Genomic DNA, 25,047 nt, shown 5'->3' with positions numbered 1-25,047 from the left:
TTTTTCTATCATTGATGTATATATTCATGACTTATTTGTGTTTTCATTTCATTTCATAAGGCTTATTCTTCTTTCTTCGTTGCAATAGCAACCTGTCTGTCCTTGTGTCCTTTTGCGCTATGTCTTTTTCTTCAGAAGTCATGAGCCAACTAGCACAAGAAAACGTTTTCATGAAGCTTATTCTTATTTTTTTTATTGCAATAGCAACTGTACAGACACGGGAGGTGACCGCTCTTATATCCCTGAACATAGGCGTGCGCAGGGTTCCCCATCAGGGGGGGCGAAGGTTCATCGCAGTGCCCCCTCCTACTAAGTCAATGTATGGGGAATGTTTTGTGCCCCCCCACCCCCCTCTTAGGTGACTAGGGGGGGGGGTATTGTATGGGGACGACTTTGCACCCCCCTTCTTAGGTGATTTGGGGAGGCCCCCCCCCCCCCTGTCCCCCCCCCCCCCCCTGTGCGCACGCCTATGTCCCTGAAGGTACAAATTCATGAAACCTATTCGTCTTGTTTTTACTGACTGCTATAGAAAGCGTAAGGACACTTGAGGTGAGCACTTTTCTATCACTGCCGAACAAATTCACAATTTATTCGTGTTTTCCTTATTGCAATAACAACTGTGCAGGCACTTAAGTTGAGCACCTTCCTCTCCCAGAAGTTACAAATTCATAAGACTTATTCATCTTGTCTTTATTGCAATAGCAATTGTACGGACAATAGCGGCAAGCATAGCGGCATCAGCCACTGTGCTGTCTTGGTAATGATAGTGCATGCACGGCCTGTGCATCGATCCTTCTGCTGTGCAGCTGTCTTGTGTGCTGCTTTGTGTCATGCTGAATATATGTATTGTTATTACGGTGTCCAAAGAGTATATCGAGTGCTTTACCTATTATTAGCAAAATCAACTATTCTTTATATCAAAAGTAAAATTTTAAGCTCGGAAAGGTAACTACACATTTGATCACCTAAATGACACCGACTTTAACAATGCTCAGTCAGTTTTGTGCAATGGCTAGAAGAAACCTAACCACCCCAAAACAACAACAAGACTTCCTGAACTTATGAGGCCTTACACTTTCTCAACCACACAGCCACATCTATCATGACTTGGCATGTCACAGTTGCAAGCTTTATGGACACTATCTGCAGTGACTTAATGGACATGAGTTAAATACTGCCAGATTAGCTAATATTTCATTTTCTCTCTAAGTGTGAACCAGTACTGTTTTTTTAAAGGAGCAGTACATTCATACGAAACTTTTAGAATGGCTAGCTGAAAGCTGCTGCAACAGGGCAGGTATTTATATCCGCTAGACAAACAAAGCATTGAAAGACAGCTTTATTCTACACAGCTATAACAAAGGCTCTTAATTTACATATATACAATGACGTATGCACGTAACTTGGAAAGTGGGCTAAGCACAACACCACACGGTACACATATGAAGAACTGAAGACATAACAGCAGTGCCCTTCTTTGAGGAACCTTGACAATTTGGTGACCACTATAACAAAACACAACAACATGAAACGTCAGTTTTAAAATCTGGAAGCCTGAATACAATTCAGAACTACAGAAGAAATATCACAAAACAATATATGTCACAGCTGTTGCTTGAGACACCACAGTGGCTAGAAATGGCATCAAGGCAACCATTCACTTCTTTGTAACAAACATAGCTAAAATGGAAGTCTTATTCCAGATCTCTCAAGTTGCAATTATACATCTGAAAAAATAAAACATGTGCTCTTTTTGTTTGAAAGACATTGCAACATCATAGAGATAACAGATAGGCCAGAAAAGTTGCGTTTTCAGAGCACTATGCATAACGCAGGCTCATGAAGACAACCAGGTCATTAGTTTGTACATGTTTCCAAGGAGATTCCAAGTGTATGCACGCACTGACAAACTGGAATTGTCTAAATGCAAGCATTTACAACAGCAGTCACTGATGATGCCATGTTCGTAAAACAAAAATGTTGCTTTTCATCGGAACACTTTAACAGTAATGTAACATTATGCTAAAGTGTTTAATGTTGCTAGTATCAAGTCTACAGGGTGTGGATGCTGCAGAAGGAGACAGAACATTCACGCAGTTTAGCCGTGCAACCTGTGAAAAAACTAAACAGTGTTCTCGTTCTGTTCTATATTAAGTGGCAGCATTAGCACTGAGGATGAACTCCTCCAACAAAATTATGCTGTCGATGTTCTTGATGCATCCATGCTTCAAAATTTCATGCCATTTTGGATGAAAAGGCAGAAATAGGTGACACCCAGATATTTCAGCAACATAGCTCATGCTGTAGGCACAAGCAGCAGATGTAGCGCCAAAGGGATGGGCACAACAACATGTGTTAATGAACATGTCCAAAGAGGAGAGATAAGCTTTTTCGATCTGGGCTCATAATGTTCAAAAAGCAATGTGCATGCCCTAACGACACCAAAGGCAGAGCCAAACATTTCGCTGGCTTGGGTGTGTTCATGGATCCACATACTATTTCGAGCTCATACCAAGTAGCCGAGTGATAATCTATAGAAGCCTCCACGTAACAGTAGATGTGGACTACTAAGGCTGTAAAAATAACCACTTCTGATACAATGAAATTTGAAACTGTGCACCCATTACTGCTTGACCCAACCAAGAGAACCAGCATAGCTCCGTGGCACGAAGCTCTGAAATTGAAGTAATCTCGGCAGTAGCAATATTACAATATCGTTCATTTATAACTAATGTGGACAAAGTAATATTTTGTACCAGTTTCAACACTGTATTCTCGGCCTTGGAAAAGTGCAGACGATAACTTAAATTTGAGCCCATCTTACACAATGTTTTTAGTCTTTTGCCACCAAAAATTATGCAATGCCACTGCTCCAACATACAGCAGAAGTGGCTTTACACCTCAGCTCTATGTCAGCAGAAACCAGTGAAATGATATGCAAAGCCTGCACAACCACACCCCTGCTGACAGCTTTCGGGAGACTGCTTCCCTCAAATGCTACCTGGCTGACCACCCCAACTACAGAAAAGCCAGGTAAAGCAGTGCCAATCTGCAACTCTTCTCAGATGCTTGTAGAAATAGGTATGCTTAAATGCTCGATAGCTTTATTATAATTTCATGTTACCATGACAGCCCGGCATGAGGAGTGGGCTCCTTTGGCCTTAATTCCTCAAAGCTACTCTGAGACTGCATCAGGGTGCAGGATCCCACCACATGGCTTTGGTAATTGAAATCAGCATAAAATAAAGACTTGGTAACTGCCGGTGCTTCGTGCATGTCACTCGGTAAATCCTTCATCGTCGCTTAAAAGAGATTCGTGGTCCCAAAAGAGGCTTTCTTTCTTAAAACGGTTAGTGGTGCCCTTATGCAAGGCCTCCCTGCTGCTCCCTTTTCGCCAGCCCGGTGTTTGTCGCTTCAGATACCAATTGTCAGTCCCCACTGAAGCTGCACCGCGCTGTCGTTCCCTATTTTTTGCTCGAATGCTAAACCAGTCTTCCTCTTCAGCTTCTTCAACATCCAGCAGCTGCTTGTTTCTGGCTGCTGGCTTTTCAGATGGCACCTTTCTCTTTGCCTCATTTTTCTTGGTACAACTGTTACCTCCCTGGCAGTTGTTTTCCTCATCCGTGTTGGCAGCCTTGTGATTTCTCCAGCTGTGTTTGGCTTCCTCCCTCCTTGACATACTTGTGGGCTCAGCCAAAACTTCCTCTGCCTCTTCAGACGAAGCTTCCCAGTCACTGCTGAGCATCTGGGCAACCTTGGTAAGCTTAGTGACTAACTTTTCGGCATGCTTTCCTGTTGCTTCTTGCCCCTTGGAGACGAACTTCCGTCCGGCATCAAACACTTTCTTGATTGACGACTCTAACAAACTCATTGTCTGTGAGATGGAACCAATAGGCTTCCCTGATCCGTGAAGATATCCGTCCAATTCTTCTCGGCGTCGGTTAAGCTCTCGTCTCACCTAAAAGATACAGCAAAGGGACAAGCAGTCAGCAATGAAAACGTGTGCACAAAACGGTGGTCCACTACTCTGGCTGACATTGTGAGATGCCAGAAAGCTTTTGCTGAGAATAACATTCATGCCAGCTTCACATTTCTGCAACAGCTCTTCGTGGTGTCACACGATTCACACAACACTACTCAGCAGCTGTAGGCTTTCTCAGCATACACAAAGGTATTACTATACCTGTTTAGTTAAGGTGATGCAATAAGAGCCAGAGTGTTGACAAAACTCATATAGACACACTAAGGGCCCCAGTTGTAGGCTAATGCTTGAGAACACCTGAATATTATCAATGACCATGCTTTTGTAACTGAGAGATTAAGGTAAATGTTGGGCACGACTTGTTACTAGCAAGACATTATAGTACTAGCTCAACAACACAATTCCTCAGTATAAATCCGTCATTACTACTCTACCGGTCATAATAATAATATCATTACAGAGCACTGTCAGATGAACTGAAGTGTTATACCTGTACATTATTAAAGAATATTTGGGAAATATAACTTTCTGATGTTACCCAAGACAACAATGTGGAGGCCAAAGATTTTTTTCCCACTGTGGTGGCACGGTGCGCCGCCGCTTCTGCGCCTGCACGCAGCGTCAACGCTACTAAACCGAGAGCCAGGTGATAAGAATGCTCTCACCCGACAGAAGACAAAAACGGTGTGTGCTCCCGCAATCAGTTCAGTTGCTGTTACGTTTTTCGTGTGGACGCATTAAAGTTATGTGTACCCACATCTGGTGACCCGGAAAACGAACTTACCGCACTGCCATGGCCGACCAGGAATCCTCGCCGCTCTTCCCCAACAAGTACAACATCTTCAAGAGCAACTTCAGGCCCAACAACAGGTAATCAAGAACCAAGAGTAGCAACTCCACGAACAGCAGCAATGAACCCAAAATGAACCACACTCATCTGACAATCCTGCACAGCCGCACTAGGGCCACGCCCCCCAAAGCTCTGCTCCAGCGGATGTCACCACTCCAGTGGCCCAGAGCGACACGGACATCTGTCGCGTCGCCGTCAAGCTCCCACCCCTTAGGGCTGAGGTGTGGTTCGCTCAAGTCAAGGCACAGTTTTCCCCGGCACCTATCACCCAGGACTGGACGCGCTACGACTACGTCGTCGCCCACCTAGACTCTCGCTACGCAGCTGAGCTCCACGACGTGCTCGCAAGTCCTCCAGCTGACGACTGCTACCTGCACCTGAAGAGGGAACTAATTCGGCGGCTTTCACCTTCAGAAGACGCGAAAGTGCGTCAACTCCTTCAGCACGAAGCACACAGTGACCGCAGGCCATCGCAGCTCTTGCGCTTCGTGCGTGCCCTCACAGGCAGAACGGCTGTTGATGACTCCCTCCTCTAATGTGGCTTGACCGTTTACCCTCTCATGCTCAGGCCATCCTCCAGGTTCAGCCGAATCTGCCGCTGGACCAGCTTGCCGAATAGCTGACCGAGTCGTCGAAGCCTCTCCGCCGCCACCACCTCTTTTCGTCCACGCCGCCGGCACACCACAGCCCACCCCGTAGCTTGCTAGCCGTATCGACAAAATTGCCCGTCAGGTGGATTCTATTCAAAGGCATCTGGATCAACGCCTGACGTTGCGTCCCAAAAAACGCCCCCAAAGCCGAGGCCAAAACACTGATTCATCGCAAGAAAACTATGACGGCCGCTGCTACTACCATCGTCGCTTCGGTGACAGAGCCTGGAAATGCCAACCACCCTGCTCAGTCGGACGTCAGGGAAACTTCAACAGCAGCCCGTAGAGATGGCTGCGAGCTGCCAACTTAGAGGCCGTCGCATTTTAGAGGCGAAGCTCCTCTTAGTCTAACCTTGTCACGTCTCCGTTGTCCGGCGTAACTACCTTTGCAAACTACCCACTACTTCGTCTTTGTACTGGGCTATCACTTTGATTACTGCTGGGCGAAACCACTGAAGATTTCACGGTGTAACCATGATTGCTTCAGGAGCTTCGCCCAAGCTCTTCATCATTCACCTGTGGATATGCTGTGAATTTTTTTGTCACTGACCAAGTCAGTAAGCGAAGGTTCCTCATCGACTGCGGTTCGGACATCTGCTGCTTTTCCCGAGCCTTTCCCGAGCCTTCCTGCACGACAAGCGCCCTTGCACATCGTTCGAGCTAAGTGTGGCGAACCATTCAAGCATTAAGACCGACGACGTGCTCCGCCTCAACATCACCCTCAAAAATCTACGCGTGAATTCCCATAGAATTTCGTCATCGCCGACGTCACAGAGCCAATCATCGGGTCCGACTTCCTGGCGTACTACCATCTTTACCTGACTGCCGGCATGACCGACTTATTGACGCCACAACAGGCCTCTCCGCGCCGGGCCAACACACGACCACCCAACAGCCCAGTGTTAAAGCTTTTGATGTTGAAGATCAATCGCCATACCATGCCATCCTCGCAGAATTTCCTGACCTTACACGACCTAGCAGGCGTCCCCGAGAGGTACGCCACTCAACCGTGCACTAAATCCACACTACTCCAGGCCCCCCGATCTCTTGCCGCGCCCGTCGCCTAGCTCCGGACCGCCTTTGAATCGCCCAAGAAGAGTTTGAAGCGATGCTCCGCGAGGGTGCTGCCCGCCGCTCGGAGGGGCCTTACGCCTCACCGCTTCATTTGGTGCGGAAGGAGACCGATGGGTGGTGCCCTGTGGAGATTATCGCGCCCTCAATGCCCGTACCATCCCAGACAGATACCCCGTTCATCATATACAGGATTTTGCCCACCGCTTACACGGCAGCACCGTATTCTCAACTGTTGACTCCCCTGGTAAAAGCCTACACACAAATCCCTGTGAACCAAGATGACGTCCCGAAGACCGCGATCATCACGCCCTTTGGCTTATTCGAATTTCCTTTCATGAGCTTTGGCCTCCGCAATGCAGGACAAACCTTCCAACGCTTCATCGACGACGACGTCCGCGGCCTAGACTTCTGTTTTGTCTACCTAGACGACATCCTGCTCTTCTCCCCCAACGAAAAGGAGCACTGCCAACACCTTCGCCAACTGTTTCAACGTCTCGACGACCGCGGCTTACTCATAAACGTCCAGAAGAGCACGCTTGGCGCCCCCGTCGTCACGTTTCTTGGCCATCAGATTTCTTCAGAAGGGACTACACCCTTGCCTGACTGCATCTTGGCCCTTAAGAACTACGCGCGGCATGTCACAGCGAAAGACCTCCACTGTTTCTTGGGCATGCTCAACTTTTACAGGCGCTTCGTGCCTAAAGTGGCCGTATATCAGGCCTCTCTTCATGACGCGTTGGCTGGCTTGCGAGGCAGCCATCCTGTCACTTGGACACCACTTTTAACTCAAGCGTTTGAAGACTGCAAAACTGCCCTCAGCAACGCCACTCTACTTTCGCACCCCAAGCCAGAGGCTCCCTTGGGCCTTTTCACAGATGCCTCTAGCACCACCGTCTGGTGCTATTTTCCATTATGTCTCGTAGCCTAAGTGCGTAGTCTGCGGTGGCTGTACAACCATCTTGCGGACTGCCCAGGAAGAATTCTCCCGGAAGGCGCAGTGTCGTTCGGTAGACCAGTTTGGCAGTGCTGCAGCCGATGTCTGTCTTGACAGCTGTCCGGATTCCCAAGAGAATGAGTGGCAGTGCCTCTATCCAGCTGCGCTCTTCTGTTGCGGCGAGCACATATTTGAGCTGGCGGTGGAAACATTCCACCATGCCGTTTCTAATCGGGTGGTAGGCAGTTGTTCTGATTTGAGAAGCGCCACAGAAACGTGTAATGCTGGCGAAAAGTGATGATTCGAACTGCCTTCCACAGTCTGTTGTTATTATGGATGGTGCACTGAAACGAGCAACGCAGTGGTGCAAAAAGGCGCGGGCAACCGTGTCAGCAGAGATGTCCGCTATAGGTATGGCCTCCGCCCAGCGCATGAACCTGTCAATGCATGTCAGCAAATAGGCATGTTCTTGGCAAGGCAGCAGAGGTTCGACAATGTCGATGAATTTTGGCACACTGACACGGTATGCATCCTCTTGCCCAGCAATGCACGTCTCGGTTGATACCAGGCCAGATAAACCTTGCTGTGAGCAACTTTTGCATAGCTTTGATTCCAGGATGTGATAGCTTGTGACCAGAAAGAAAAATGCGGCAATGTAGATGGGCAGGCACGAAGGGGCGCGGGTTGCCTGTGGAGGTAGGTGTCACAGCAAATCTGGTCGCCTGATCCCGGAATCTGCATCCACTGTAGCTTGAGGGCTGTTTTTGTTGTTAGGAGGCTTTTCAGCTCTTCATCTTCTCTTTGTGCTGCTGCCAGTGCGTCAAAGTTAACTCCCTCTGGATCGTTGACGGTGATTATAGCGCTCCGCGACAGGGCGTGAGCAACGATGTTGTCGCTCCCTTTTACGAGGCGGATGTCTGTCGTGAACTCTGAGATGTATGCCAGTTGCCAAAGTTCATGGGCTGTGTGCGTACCACCGTCTGAACGCATAGAGCGAAGAGCATAGGTCAGCGGCTTATGGTCGGTTAAAATGAAGAACTTGACACCTTTTAAGAAATGCCGGAAGTTGCGTATACTTGAGGAGACGGCTAGCCGTTCAAGCCCGAAGGTGCTGTAGCGGCGCTCAGTCGGTGTCAGCTTCCTCAAGAAGAATGCAGTTGGATGCCATGTATCGTCGCTCAGCTGTTGCAACACGGCACCGATAGCTATGTCTGAGGCATCGACCATTAAACACTGGGGAATTTTTGGCCGTGGGTATGGCAGGAGAGCCGCATTTGCCAAGGCCTGCTTGCTTTGGTTGAAAGCCCTTTTTGCTTCTTCGCACCAAGGCAGGTCATTTGAAGATCCTTGCATTACCTTGAGCAGTCCGTGAAGCGGTTGTATGATATGGGTGCATTTAGGCACAAAGCGGCGGTAGAAATTTAGCAGTCCAAGAAATTTACGTAGTTGGCGCTTCGTGGTTGGCAGTGGGAAGTCTTGTATGGCCTGCACTTAAGATGGGTGTGGTCGTACTCCCGAGTTTGAAATGATGTGGCCAAGAAATGATGACTCGGGAACGCCGAGTTCACTCTTGCCCGTGTTCACGATAACGCTGTGCTCAGATAGGCGCTGAAAAACAATCTGCAGGTGCTCTTCATGTTCTTGTGGGGTGATGCTCGCGATAAGCAAGTTGTCGAGGTAGGCGTGACAAAAATTGAGGCCCCAGAGAACACCGTCAATAAACCTTTAGAACTTTCGACCTGCGTTGCAAAGGCCGAATGGCATGCGCAGGAAATCGAATAAACCAAAGGGTGTAGTGATAGCAGTCTTGGGAACGTCTTCCGGTGACACAGGTATCTGGTGGTATGCCCTCACGAGAACAATTTTCGAAAAAATTGTGGCCCCATGCAGACCTGCCAGTATGTCATGAATATGTGGCATGGGGTACCTGTCGAGCGTTGTGACACTGTTCAGTGCTCGATATTCCCCGCAAGGGTGCCAGTCACCCGATGACCGCTTAGGGACCATGTGCAGGGAAGATGCCCAAGGACTGGGCTGGATGATGCCCAACTCCAACATCTGGTTGAATTCCTGCCGTGCCACCGCCAGTTTTTCAGGCGACAGTCGATGTGGTCGAGCGTGAACCGGTGGTCCTGTAGTGGTGATGTGGTGAAACACGTCGCGTTTTACTGGGGATCCCACTTGGCGCTGGTGTGTCAGGTCAGAAAATTCGCTCAGTATGGTAGTGAAACGAAGGAAGTCCGGACTGCTGGCTTGATCAGCGTATGGCTGAGCGGCGTATGTCTTGAAGGCTTGCCTTTTACATCACTTTAGACACAGGGTCCTGTAGCCTCCGGTTATGCACGTAAACTAACAGTCCTAAGTGGTGCAGAAAATCCGCCCCGAGAATGGTGAAGTTCACGTCGGCTACTATGAAGATTCATCGTAGCGTTCTCTGCAGGCCTAAACTCCCGTTAAGGAGCGGTTTTCGTACCTGGCGATGACCGTATTGTTGACTGCTTGCAGAGGCGATGTGTTCGATGTGTTAATCATAATCAATCTAATCGTTCTAAAATATATTTTGCTTTAACCATAATCAATCGGCGAGGCTCGTAGTTGAAGCAAAATATATTTTAGAACGTGCAGAATCGTGTGTCAGCATAGCTTCATTGACATTATCTAAGAGAGAGATTGAATTTTTGAGTTCTCAGTAACATGTAATGCACAGGCCCCGTGTCACGTGCTTCAGTGTATATAAGTGACGCTACTCCCTTTTTTCCAATAAACAAGTTGTAAGTTGCGCAGTGTGATTCCCGTCTCTTCTTCGTCCTAGTCTTTCAAGCGTATCCACTTCATCGACACTCGGTTGAGTCGGAGCGCACTTCGCGACGTATCATACGGCAACGGTCCCACAGTTGCGACGTAACAGCAGGGTTCCCAATACATTGTATCCTATGGGAGCTGTGCCTGGACCGGTGAAAAACGACGTAACAGCCGGGAAAACGCAACAGAAAGGAACAAAACAGCGGGGTTCTACTGTATTTGGCAACCACCTCCCACATGATGCTTACGATTAAGCTCTAGCCCTCAGTCGCCGGCACTGCCATGATGGCACTCAGACTTATTATAACACAGTGGAGGATGCTATGAATCTGGACCACGCAACGTCAACACATGGACCCTCTCAAGCGAGGCTAGACTAGCAAGTTAGCACGCGTTAACTAGAATAATTGGCCTTAGTGAAGTGAAGAGCATTGGGGAAGCATATACAGTACGAACTAATGGGCACGTCCTCTGTTACAGAGGGTTCCCTGAGAAGCGTGGTATTAGTCTGCAAAAGTATTGCGGCAACACTGATGAGCATACTTGGTGAAAATTAAGTGCAATGGACGGGACAAAAGAAGGAGCACACAGGACGAAGCGCTTCGTCCTGTGTGCTCCTTCTTTTGTCCCGTCCATTGCACTTAATTTTCACCAAGTATGCTCCACCACCAACTGGCCCTCACCTCGAATCTGCTAAACAACATTGATGAATTCTACAGTATCAATGAAAGGGTAGCAAGCATTGTGATAAAACTAAATGGGGAATATATAAACTGAAAGCAGTACAAAGGTACGCTCAGATGACAGGACAACACTTGTGGGAGGACGCTAGTAAAACGTTGCCATAACCTTGTTATAGCACTGTACGCAGCTAGAAGTTTACACTAACATTTCAGAGACAGCCAGAAGTCGCTCGCTCTTCTCTCGAAAAATTATATTGTTGGAGGGATCAACCTCATCAGAGGAGGGGAGGATAGCCATTGTCAGATTTGAGCATTCTTGTGCTGCACGGTAAACATGGCTGCCACGGGGTGTTGCCACGTGCCCGTAGTAGCGGCACTAGCCTGCTCGTGACCACAGTGAAAGCGAGCTAACAGGTTCAAACAAGAAAGTTTTCATGGTCATGATGCAGCTTCTTCGCCCTTTTCTCATCCCCACCCACCTGTGTAGCTTTCAGTGCGCTCGGCAGGACAAAAAGAGAGAAAAAGTGCCAAAGGCACGCGACACATACTTGTAACTCTGCTCATACTTGACTGATCAAGAAATGTTTACGGCAATTGATTTGTGAAGCGATAAACTCTGACAGTGAGGTCATTTGATGACTACTTGGAAACTGTTGCAGGACCTGTTCATCCTGACACCACTGCCTTTTCCCTGCCAATTGATCTCACCTTTTCCCCCAAGTCTTGCACCATGGGGCGGACATCGCTGGCTACACTTGAGCCCTTTTTGGCCAGGTCGACCAGGGATTCCAGAGTGCGGTCAAGGCCTGTCTGCATGTCATCGAACAGTGTCTGGCCCAGTACCAGCAATTTACGCCACACTGTCCTGCTACTGGCACTGTCCTGGTTTCTCCTGAGCTCGTCGTACAGCCTGCGCCACTGCTTCGAGTCTGCCTGCTGTTTCTTCAGCACATCCAACAACTCGGACAACTGGTCCTTGCTTGTAGGCTGGGGGTCTTTAGGCCCTTTGTCTGCACCTTCCTTTGAATTGCGTGAAGCATCATTGTCTGCAAAACAATGATACCCTCATTAAGGCTCTTTGCCTCATCCTAGTGCTAGATGGTTCCAGTGTCACCAATACGCTAGTAATCCACCTTTTTCATTTTCCTGTGCTGCCCTCTGCAGGGATACGGAACAAGCGGGATCACCAGAACGAAAGCCTCTGGGATCGAGAGGTGTGTGGAGGCCATACCAAAATGTTTTTTTCCTGCTAGGGGAAGGTCGCATACGCCATGGCACCGTGAAAAAGGAGGATGGTCTCTAGGCAAGAACAGTAGGCTTGTGCAAATAGCAAATTTTAGGCCTGAAGCGAATTTGAAGCGAATTCGAATAGTATATATCACATAGTATAAAGAAAAATGAGCATATTTGTCACGACCCAACTAACCTGCACAACATTTTTAAAGTTGAAACAAGGCATGCACAAATGTCACTCTTTTTGGTTCAAAGGGAAGTAGAAGCAACTTTGAGTAGTAGCAGGATTTGACTTTCAGTAGAATGCAAGTCATAACCTATAAAATATGTTACATTTTAAAATTTACTATTCTTAGAGCATGTAAGCCAGTATAACAAGCTATTAAACTTAAAAAATAATGAATCGATGTGAGGGTAATATGTTCATTTAACCTTGAAGTGTGGCTTCGTGGCAGTGCGGATTTCCCCTGGATAGGCGTATTCACGGTATAGCACCCCTCCGCCGCAGTGAAACCACCTTTACAGGGGGTTACATGCGGTTTATATATATGTCTATTTGTTCATTTACAATACTTCAAAATTTCCTAGAATTTAAATTCGGGCCGAAGCGGATTCGAACACTGTAATATTCGTTCGAATATTTGCACAAGCCTAAAGAACAGTAGCCGCACAACCACCAAGAAAATATATGCTGGAACCAATACACAAAGTGGACAGAATCTGCATATTCTATCAAGAAAAGAAAACTGCTGCTTCTTCCTACTATAGACACATTTTTAGGCAAGAAAAATCTCTGTTGATTTATTAATTTATTAATATTACTTTTTATTTACTTATTTTACATACTGTCAACCAGTGAAGCATTGGGAAGTGGAGTAAATGGCATATTAAAGACAGAAAAAAATACTGCTTGAAGAGAACATGATTGATACAATATTAACAACAAATTATAATGTAGAACAGGATACATATCAATAGAATGAAATGAAACAGAAACTAAGACAAACGGAAGTAAACATGGTATGTTGTAGCATCATATTAGCGGCAAATAATTAAAAAAAAAAAAAAACTTGGGCATCGCGGCAGATGTGCAAAGGAAAGAAATGGGGAAGGAATATGCCAGCTGATCAGGATTATCGCAGTGAATGTGCACATATGAAAAATTACAAAAAAATGGAGTGATCAGAAATAGAAACAATGCCAGTAGATAGGCACTTTCAATCATTCGACGTGCACAGTATGAAGGAATAATAATGGATGCTTGTGTAGCAGAAAATGCTTTTAAACTTGTGATCAATACTAAATGAATTTCACTAAGTGGACTGTTTGAGCACGTTTGCTTCTAGCGCAGAAGATGAGGCCAAAAAGGAAGCACGAGGCACACAAGCTCTGCTTCCCTCATGACTCTTCTTTAGTCATGTTTAAAAATTTTTGTAGCGGGCACAAAAGAGGGGGACTCACAGAAAGAAGGTACAAACGAGCGCTTACTCACAACTGATTTGTTTTTTGAAAGGGACTAAACATATAATCACCAACAATCATCACAAGGCATGCGTGGAGCAACTCATGAGGCATATGAGCAAAGTACAACAAGTTAACCACAATTCAAAAAAGACATTTCATTATCAGTAAGCACCACCAATGGTTGACTTATACACTTTTTCCCACACCTACTTATATGGCACGCTTCTGTGACTTCACGTGTAAGTTTATCACTATGAGCAAACAAAATGTCTGTGTCACTTAAAACAGGATTACAATGACATGATTTGCAATGATTGGACAAGTGTGAAAAGGTTTCTTTCCCCAGAGAACTTTTATGTTCTTTTAGACGTGTGCTGATGCAGCGACCTGTTTGTCTAATATACATATTTCTGTAAGTTAGCAGTATTCGATACACAACCCCTTTTCTGCACCTTATGAACTTTTTGGCAGCTGCCTGGCACAACTGTTGCACTTTTATCGGAGTGTTCAAAACAACATCAATGTCATACCTGCTGCCAACATTCTTCAAAGCATGAGAAAAACGATAAACGTAAGGCACAACTGCACAGCGCTTTATGGCCCTGTTCAGGCTGTTCGTTGAAGATGAATGCAAACCCTTTACTATTCATATAAGTTTAGCAACCACTCTGGTGATAACAAGTTCTGGAAACCTGCTGAACTTAAGGGGAGATGCGGGTCGAAAAACACGAGTTTTTTAAAAAATTATCGATGTTTTGTTTTCACCTGTTTTGTGAAGATTAGTATATCTACTGTTCCGAAAATAAAAATCAAAGTCGAGACTCAACTGGAAACGCGTTAATATTGCGTCTAAAGAGCAGAAGGTGGCTGTTAATCTTGACCGAAAGTGTGACGTCTTCTAGCGCCTCGCGGCCGATAACGCGCGGCCGCTCGCCATTGGGGACCGCATGAGGAGATCTTCAAATAACCACGGTTTCCCACGCTGCAGAAGCGCAAGAAATAATAAAGAAAGCACGTTTTTGCCGCGCTTTTCGAGCGCTGTGACTGGCTTTTAAATCACGTGGTACAGATCAGGGACCGCCATTGGCCGCTGCACGCCTTGCGTGTTGCGAAGCCTGCTTGCAGAGTCCGTGTTTCATCGAGCTATGCAGCTCAACAATGTTTCTCTCGCGTATTTATTTTCATCATGGACGAAGAGAACCGTAGCAAGCGCAGTCACCGGCCAGCGAAGTATCGCTCGGTGAACAAATTTTGAGGATGCCGGCGCAAATCGAAGCCAAACACTCGCCGAACGGCAAGTGCGTCCGCTGCCGCGAGGCCTAGCGACGGCGACGGCGATGCTTCCGACGACTTTGTCGCGGCGTTCGAGTATGTCAGTGCCTCTCAAAGAGAAGATTGGACTCTTCGATGACGAAGAAAGATCACGGTAGAAAGAGTCTTCCTTGATCGCTGACATGACAGCACTGAACATCCTCATGATCGGTGCAGTGTGTCCAATGTGTCACCGTTGTGGAATACGCGTCCGGTAACCAGCTTACAAACGCAAAGGTGTCGTTTCTGGAACTGCAATGCGAGTACAGCGAGTGCCCTGAAAGTATTCTTTCGATGACGTATACGTTGCGGCGAGTTGCTTCGAGCGAGGAGGCCAGCGTAGGGGCGGCGAGTGACGGACCGATTGCAAGCAGAACCTACGGCAGCGAGAGCTCGCGCAATAGCTACTCTGCTCGAAAGAGCTGTGAAGGAGAAACTTATGGCGCTGGCTCATTTTAGTGGCAGTGGCTACTAGAAGAACAATTTACCTCTTTTGTGTATAATTTTGATCGGATTTCGTTACCTCTTTCATAAATAAACATCCAATTTTAACTTCAAAATTCGTTTTTTTCAAAACACACTTTTTGGCAACTTTTTCAGCGTGCCTCTCTTGTTTTTGGTACTTCTGGTGCTTGGATCTGCATGAAATTTTGCCCAGATTTTCTCTATGGTGTGAGGAGTGCAGTTATCTCCTGCAAATATCAATATTATTTACTAGGGATGGGCGAATATTCGGGTGTTTCGAATATTCGAACGAATATTACAGTATTCGAATTCGCTTCGATACGAATTTATATTATTCGAAATTTCGAAGTATTCGAAATGAACGAATATATGTATGTTTGACCGCACTTAACCTCCTGTAAAGGTGGTTTCACTGCAGCGTCAGGTTGCTGTACCGTGAAACCACCTTTACAGGAGAAATCTGCACTGCCGCGAAGCCACACTTCAAGGTTAAGTGTACATTTTTTTTTAAGTTTAAATCGTGTTATATGGGCTGATATGCGCTAGGTATAGTAATTCTTAAATTGTAACATATTGTACCACTTCTAACCTGCACCCTACTGCTATTCAAATCTTGATACTATTCAAGGTTGCTTCCACTTCATTTCAAACCAAAAAGTGACATTTGCTTATACCTAGTTCCAATTCTTAAAAATATTGTGCAAGGGTCATGACAAAAACGCTCATTTTTCATAATAATATGCGCTATATACTATTCGAACTATTCGATTCAAAATTATTCGACCAAATCACTATTCGCTTCGGATTCGCTTCGAACCTCAAATTTGCTATTCGCCCATCCCTATTATTTACACGTTAGATAATTCGCAAGTAAACATTTACTGGGGTCTGGGTAATAATAGATTTCCCATGTTTGAATTTTTCATGTCTAGCAAATATTTTCTATGCACTTTCTGGATAGTTTTTGGCACTCTACAGTTTAAATGGAACAATATGAGCCATTAATTGTCAAAATGTATAGAAGTTTAAGGATCGAAATAGGGGGCCTAAAAGGCCTATGTTTTACACATTTGTCATGGTGCAGAACAAAAAGTATGCAACTTACAAGAAAACTAATTATATATTTGAAATCAGCATAAACATCTCTACAAATACCCCAAGTTTCATTGCTCTAGGATGAATATTGAAAAAAAAGTGTCTTCGACCCGCATCTCCCCTTAACCTAGCTACTTCTTTAGAAAAACTTTCTTTCATTAATCCTTTGAGGGTCGAATTTTTTCGTGAAATCCAGTCCAAAAAAATGTGTAATTTTTTATTGCTGAAATAAACTCTTCAGACTATTCTATTTAAGAAAAAATTGTCTAAATTTTTTTTGTGACTGTAAAGTGACAAAAAAATCATTTTTGTTGTTACATACACGTGGTTTATTCGTACTAAAATCAAGCAAAATCCTGAAAAAAAAGAAACTTTAACAGTTTTTTATAAATAAAAATTATGCATTGTATTAAACACAGCTCGCAGACATACAAAAATAAGCACACCAGAGTACTTTTCCAGTTAAAAATGTTCCTGCTCTAACACTAAAAGCTTTTCAGTGTGTGATAGTCTTTGAAGCACGGCTCGCCGCACACGCTTTTCAGATGTCGCTCCTTGATCGTCATTGGAGACTGACCTCGTAAAAAAATCCTCGTCTGACAAACTGAAATCCAATTAATCAGATTCTGATTCGGCACTTGGGGAATAGTCCGCATCGGAAGAATCGCTGCTTGACTCACCGGCAGCAGAGCAACCAGCGCGCGCTTCCATAGTGTAAGCGAACTGCGTCAGTGTGCGCACGGAAGAAAACTATCGTGTGCCCATCCGGAAAGCAAAACGAGTGAGAAAGCTACAGTAATCCTTTGTCTTATCGCCAACAAAACGTAGTTAGTTTTTCCGAGACACCAAAACAGGAAACGCAATCACGGCGTCGTCGTTTGTGTAATTTAGCGACGCATGGAAACAGATGTAATCGCGCCCCAGGGAGCAATAAACGAGAGAGTAACAAGCGGCCACCCTTTGAGCGATTAGAAACCAAACAGCCATCAGCTCTGCGGACGCAAGAAGCGAAAACCACCCGAAAGACGAAACCGAAATCAACCGGACCACGTGCGCGCTTTCTGATGCGCAACTGAAAGCCGCCACGCTGCTTTGAAAAGCAAAAAAAGAAAAGAGAAAAAGAAAAGAAAGACACCGGCGCACGGAGGTGCATCGGTGCATTAAAAAAATTGCAATGATTCACAAAGCGTGGCAGCACATTCCAAGCTAGAGAAATGATCGAAGAAGGTGCGTGTTTGAAACCAACCACTCCGCGGGCGCGCTTGGTTGTGCAAGCAATAACCAGCGCACCGTTTTGCGAAGCATAACAAAAGCAACAACGCAGAGACATCGGCGCATGAAAAAAATTCCACGTATTCCCGAAGCGTGGCAGCACATGCAAAGCAAGAGAAATGATCGAAAAAGGCGCGCATTTTAAAAATAAGCGCTATGCCGTACATGTACGACAAAAACTCTTTGGTACCAGGAAGCTTCTGCTGTACATGTACGATGAAAACCCTCAAGGGGTTAAGTGACAGCAGGACTTTACTATAGCCCCTTTAAGAGACTACACTGTTATTCAGTTTTTAACGATTTTTGAATGCCCTGACTTGTAATCGAGTAAGGGTTGTTCTGATCTAGCGCTGTACATCCAGCACATGTGGTTAGGTCAAATTCGCAATGATAGGTCTAGAAACTGTAGCTGTTTTTCTTTTGCTGTCTCATGTGTGAACTTGAGACCCAGACCACATTCACGAAACACTTTTAGTACATTCACTGTGTTGGACCCATAATGAGCCCCATCAAATATAACCAAAAAAATCATCAACAAAATGGAAGATTCTTTTTGCCAGACCGTGTACAGCACAATGAATTTTTTGGTCCACTCATCAACACATGTCTAAAAGAACATAAAGGCTCTCTGGAGAAAGAAACCTTTGCACACTTGTCCAATCATTGCAAATCATGTCATTGTAATCCCGTTTTAAGTGACACAGACATTTTGTTTGCTCATAGTGGTAAACTTACACGTGAAGTCACGGAAGCGTTCCATATAAGCAGGTGTGGGAAAAAGTGTATCAGTCAATTATTGGTGGTGCTTACTGATAACGAAATCTTCTTTTAATTGTGGTTAACTTGTTGTACTCTGCTCAGATGCCTCACAAGTTGCTACGCGCATGCTTTGTGATGGTTGTTGGTGCTTATATGTTTAGTCCCTTTCAAAAAACAAATCAGTTGTAAGCGCTCGTTTGTGCCTTCTTTCTGTGAGTCCCCGTCTTTTGTGCACGGTACAAAAATGTTTGAAGATGCATTCATAACAACTCGCCCAGCTATCAGTTTTACTACTATTCTTTATCCTCATCTTATGTGCTAGAAGGTTCATGCAAGATGAATGAAAAGTCAGGGCCATCATAAGCTCAGTATGCAGAGATGAATAAAGAAAGACTGAAAAAAGGCAAGGACGGAAATCCTCATGACAGCGATAAAAAGGGTAATGACAAAATTTGTATTACTGCTGTTATACTTGAGTTGCAATGGTAATTAGTAAGAATGAACTGCCGTATTTACTCGAGTATAACGCAAGTTTTTTCCCGAGATTTTTGCTATCTGAAGTCGACTCTCATGTTACAATTTAATACCAAAATCCAAGTTGCCAAAAAGTGCAATGATGCACGCTATTCTAGATGACCCCAGTTTTGGCAATTTCTCTATTAAATGCGAAAGTTTTCTTAGCGAACCCAAGGTGGTTTGAGCATTTCTATCTACATACCTATCTATCTATCTAACCGCACACGTTTCGGTGCTCTCGTGATCACCTTCTTAACTTGATGTAGACCAAAATTGGCATGGGAGGGCAAGAGGATTTGACGAATATGACTGTCCGGTCATGGCATGAATAACGTGAAAATCCTGTCGCGTACGTCGTCAAACCCTTTCATTTATATACATGTGGCACATACCGTAAAAACCTGCGTATAGCCCGGGGTTTTTTTCTAGATTTTAGGGTGCGAAATTTCGGCCCCGTACTATATGCGGGTCCCAAGAATTTTCGGCCCAAATTCAGTTTCGGTTTCGGCATAGCGCGGTGCTATCATCATCATCAGCTGTCTGCGCGCTTCTGCGCTAGGTAGTGTTAGCGGCGTTAGTCTTAACTGGTCAGTTGGTCAGTGGCCTTTGCTTCAACTTGGTGCCCATAACGACGGCCTCGATTTTGCTCCTGTGATTTTACGCCATGTCAGGACCGCGCAGGCAGTACTCTGCTGCTTTTAAAAGAAAAGTTATCGCTGCTGCCGAAACCATCGGCAACTGTGCCGCGGAGCGGCAGTTCGGAGTCAACGAGCGGAGCGGAGCATTCGCGGTTGGCGGAAGCAGAAGGAAGCCCTCTTTGCATGCAGCGGCCAGCGAAAAAGTTTCCGCGGACCAAAAAATGGAGCATTTCCTGACGTGGAACGAGAACTCACAGACTTTGTGCGGGAGCAGCGAGCTGCACATCTCGCTGTCAACATCGAGCTGCTACAAGCGAAGGCAAGGGAGATCGCTCGAGACAAAGGCATTCAGCCGGAGGATTTCAAAGCGAGCAAGCATTGGGTGTCTCGCTTCATGCGCCGCGCTGGGTTCTCCCTACGTCGGCGTACGTCGATCTCCCAGAAGCTACCAGAGAGCTACGAAGAGCACCTCGTGGCTTTTCAAAGGTACATAATTGCGTTGCGAAAGGCAGTCCCCTTTCAGCTGGGCCAGATCGGCAACGCGGATCAGACGCCGGTCTACCTGGATATGCCCTCGGCGCTGACGGTGCATCAAAAAGGCTCCAGGCAAGTTATCGTGCGGTCGACTGGAAACGAAAAAACGCGGGTGACTGTAATGTTATCCTGCACGGCTGACGGTCGCAAGCTGCCACCCTACGTGGTGTTCAAACGAAAGACGCTGCCGAAGGGGGAGAAGTTCCCGAAAAATGTCGTCGTCCGCTGCCAGGACAAGGGGTGGATGGACGAATCGTTAGTCCTTGACTGGATAAAGTCCGTGTGGTGTCGACGGCCCGGAGCACTGCTGGGGCTCCCTTCGATGCTTGTGCTCGACGCGTTTCGGTGTCACCTGGCCGACTCCGTAAAGCGACTGCTGCGCGACTCCCGCACCGAGCTCGTCGTCATCCCGGGAGGGATGACATCACAGCTGCAGCCGCTTGATGTGTGCCTTAATAAGCCATTTAAGGACCATGTCAAGCGCCTGTACGTGGAGTGGATGAGGTCCGGAGAACCAGAAGTGACCCCTGCCGGACGGCTGAAACGGGCCTCGCCAGCGATGCTCTGCTCGTGGGTAGTCGATGCTTGGGCCTGCATTCCAGAGGCGCTCGTTTGCCGCGCCTTCAAAAAGTGCTCCATCTCCAACGCGCTTGATGGCACTGAGGATGATGTGCTGTGGGAGAACATTTCCGACAAGGGAGCTTCGGAAGAGAGTGCGTCCGACGACGACGATGAATGAAATGTCAATAAATGCATTTTTTCCATTTTCCTCGGACTATATTCGGGTGAAAACTTTTTTTCTCACGTTTGCTATCCCCGAATTACACCCCGGACTATATGCGGGTCCGAGCTATATGCGGGTTTTTACGGTACCCGTTTACCACGGCACGTGGTAAACGAGTATGCGCCACAGGTGATTGACACTTTATATCAACCCAGGAACGGCGAGAACAGACATTGGTAATTTAAATGCGAAAGCATTCAGAAAAACCGACATCGGCATCATTGACCCGACGAATGGAAACAATGAAAATTAGGATCCCAGCAGGAATCGAACCCAAGCTTTCTGCCTGGCAATCAGGTATTCTACCACAGAGCCACTCCAGATATAGAAACTACTTTGGAAAACACCCTATGCAGGCGTAATGTCGGTGCAACATCAATTGTGGTTGGGGTGCTGGCTATCTAATTTTATAACAAAGCAATAAACACTACATACAGTCGAACCAGACTATATCGAACCCGTTTACATCGAATTATCCTGTATATCGAACAACTTCTGAACAAGGTATTGTTACAGTGAGAATATATAGTGAAAATTACGGTTACATCGAACAAGAATAGCAGCGACTCCCGATATATCGAACGTCAAGTGGGGCAAAAGTGCCCCCGGAAGTTGGCTTTCCCTCGTAGCGGCGGGGAAACTGCCACTTTTCCCCACCGCTCACTCCAAAAGTGGTTTAACCCGGTGGCACATGACCCGCTCTCCCTACCGTGACCGCGCCGCGTCAGTCGAGCCGCCGTCACTCCCTTGCAAAAAATGATCCTGCCCCGCCCGCAGCGCTTGCTGAGACAGCCAATCAGGGCCTCTTGTACTCTCGTCGTGCAAGCGCGTGGGTCGTGCGAGTTACTTCCCTGCATTTCTCGTTCGTTGTGCTTGGCACCGTGCGCCTGTGCCGTGATGGCTAGCATGAAGCGGCAGAATTTTCCTTTCACCGTGAAGCTTGAAATTATAAATCGAGTGGAACGTGGTGAGAAGAAGTCGGACGTTGCTGCAGCATACAAGATTCCGAGGAGCACTCTCAGCACGATCTTGAAGAATAAGGCGGAGATTAGGGATAAAGCGGTCAGAAGACCCGGTGCCCGTGGCGCCCAACGCGTACGCACAGCCATGTATGAAGACGTCGAGGCAGCCGTGCACAAGTGGTTCGTCGACGTTCGGTCGCGCAGCCCCATGATCGAACAAAAAAGCAAAGGACATGGCTTTTTTCCTTGGCAGGGAGGATTCTCAAGGTGGCTCCGGTTGGCTACAGCGGTTCAAAGAAAGGCACGAGATTGTCGGCAAAGCGGTTACTGGCAAAAGCCGAGCTGTGGACTTCGACAGTGTGAACAAATGGATGCAAGAAAACTGGCCCGACATTACAGCAAGATATGAACCCCAGGATATCTTCAATGCCGACGAAAAGAAGCTAGCTTCGTCAATGAAGTGCTTTTATGAATGGTATGTGAATTTATGACGTCCAATTCTTTAGCAGGCTTATATCCAATTATGCCCTATATCGAACCGACAGGCGTTTTTTTGCGAGTTCGATATATCCGGGTTTGACTGTATGCATTCCTACGATACAGGCGTCGTGTTAACATCTGTGGTTTCAGTGTTGGCTCCACTTTTATAGCAGTCTAATAAACACTGCATTTGTATTCCTGTGATTCAGCAAGTTGTATAGCATTCAAGCGCTGCTTGACACCCGAGGAATACGCTAACGAAAGGTACTATGTATGATATTTACATTATCGCACCATAAAGTGCACTTCGTTTCTATATTACTGACGTATGTGCTCTAACGTGAGTGCTGACATTACGTCAGACCATAAGTAAACCTTTAAACGGCAGTGTTGTCGACGTGCCTGGTAAGCCCACGATGTGCACACAACAACTGCACCTACAAAGACACGTTGATCCACCATGTAACGCTTGGCTCAAAGCCAAAAAGTGTAGCATAGAACTACTCGCTGACCGCTTCGCATGAAACTGATTCCCACAAGGCATGGGATCTGCCGAATTTTTTATATTGGCAACATGTGCCAGCCGAATGCCATTTGGATCTACTCCAAGCCAATGACGCTTCTCTTTGTCACTTTTCTGTGACGGCATGCATTTCGCGTTTGTTTTTTTGTCGTCGTGTGTGGTGGTCTCAGTGGCTTTGGCTGCCCTCGGCTGTTTAGACTCCCTTCAGCCCCCCTAACAATGGGAACGTGTCATGCTCAGTATGACGGCCATTTCAAGAAGCATGCTATTTTGACAGATGACGCTCAAAGGTTCGACTTGAGTGAGGTGACCATCTGCGAGTCGTGGCTCCAGCAGGAGCTTCTTTTCAGGCGCGAGCATGACTGAAAAGGTTTCCGTGGGCCTCGTCACGGCCGCCACTTTGAACTGCAGCAGCGTCTCGCTAATTTCGTCACAGAACAGTGCAGTTGCCTTATGGCGGTCAGTGTCGAATCGATACAATTCGAAGAGAGCGATGTTGCTCGGCAGGTGGGTATCCCATGAACAAAGTTCAACGTGTCATGTGCGAAATACCACGTTTTGAGACATTTTTTGAAAAATATTTGTGCTTTTTAGTGCCTCCGCTGGCTTCTCGTTACTTTGGTGGTCTTTTTCTGTGTAACGCAACAGAAAGTTGCCCCTCGCGTTACTTTTACAGTTTTATTTTTTTCTTTCTGGACGTAATGAAAGGTCACCCTTCACGTTACAATCGAGTAAATACGGTATGTATTGTCTATACCCCTCTTCCAAATATTTCTGTAATGCTGCATTTCTATCACAACAGTGGTTCTGACGCAAGTACACCACTACTGCTTCGGGTACTTTCATCTTTTAATTTGCAGCTTAATAAAATGCCTTAAGTTGTCCTCACCGCCAACAGGAATGGGACGTCCATAGCGGAGCCGGGCAACCACAGTCTTCAAGTCTTCATTCTCAATGATCAGCCGGTTCACCTTGAAGTAGAGCAATCATAATCAACACAGAAGTATTACCTAACATGGATGCAAGATTGCTTTTCTCTATTTCCATGCATCTTGAATGTTAACCTAGTGTTACCAACTTGGAGGCACAAATTACTACTTTTTGTCTGCCAATGTTACCAGATCGCATCGGACAGACAGACAGCTGGCACTCCTCTGTAAGTAGCAATAGCAGTTAAAAGGAAATTTAAAATAGTTCAATATATTGATAGGTACAAATACAAAGTATGCCTGCCTGAAGTTGTTATCTCCAGCTGTTCTAGATCGTTGGATATAACTCTAACAAACTAAATAAGTGACCCAAAACATTTCAGATTCAGCTTGTACATGCTGCCTAGATTTAAGATGAAAATAAAATACTGATCTTATAAGAAATAAGTTAGGCTTTACATGTGAAATAATAGATGTAGATTTCAACAATGTAACTCAAAGCTTTTTGGTTTCTACTACCCACACCCCCAGAAAACTCTGTGGACAGCTCTATGGACAGCAAGGGAGCCCATTGGGCATGACCTTAACCCAGGCATGATACACAAGATTGTTCGCACAGATTGAGGTGTAGCCTACACTGGCGAACCTGGCAACCAGTGGTAACAAGAGGAACAGCACCAGTACGATGGCATCAAATGCTGAGCATCGACTGTCGATGAGAACGTAGCAGCTATCATCACGAAACATCCTTACCAACCTGTTTATTGCTAAAGCCATTATGCATACACCAGGATACAGGGCAAGCCACCCGATACCAATCTGGGTTTACTACGCCATCTCTCTGTTACACTGTCATGCACCACACATGCCGATGAATTCGGTGCACACCTGCTGTATCACCTTCTTCCCGTCCTGCTATATATTGCACACATTACTGATAATAAACGTTCTTTGCTTGGGTGCTGTGCTCACGAGTACGTGGTTAGTTCACTCTCGCACATACTAGTATAAACAAGGACTACACATTTTTCATTGTGAACAAGTGGCCTCTAGGGTCCTTAATTTGTTTTTGCTACTATTTTTCTTTTTCAGGCATTATTTCCTGCA

General features: G+C 46.1%; 1 protein-coding gene across 1 annotated transcript in view; it reads right to left on the bottom strand.

The window, feature by feature from the left end:
* Window positions 1-1,321: 1,321 nt before the first annotated feature.
* The window catches only part of LOC119388274 (uncharacterized), a 64,144-nt gene continuing 40,418 nt past the window's right edge, over window positions 1,322-25,047 (bottom strand). Inside the window, exons 10-12 of the mRNA XM_037655957.1 lie at window positions 23,901-23,982; window positions 11,684-12,021; window positions 1,322-3,958 (exon numbers count right to left, since the gene is read on the bottom strand). Coding sequence (XP_037511885.1) covers window positions 3,278-3,958; window positions 11,684-12,021; window positions 23,901-23,982 — 1,101 coding nt within the window. The 3' untranslated portion in view covers window positions 1,322-3,277. The remainder of the gene's footprint in view (window positions 3,959-11,683; window positions 12,022-23,900; window positions 23,983-25,047) is intronic.

This window comes from Rhipicephalus sanguineus, chromosome 3 (genome assembly GCF_013339695.2).
Source record: "Rhipicephalus sanguineus isolate Rsan-2018 chromosome 3, BIME_Rsan_1.4, whole genome shotgun sequence".
Classification (NCBI taxonomy): domain Eukaryota; kingdom Metazoa; phylum Arthropoda; class Arachnida; order Ixodida; family Ixodidae; genus Rhipicephalus; species Rhipicephalus sanguineus.
This window is presented reverse-complemented; position numbering and strand designations above follow the sequence as displayed.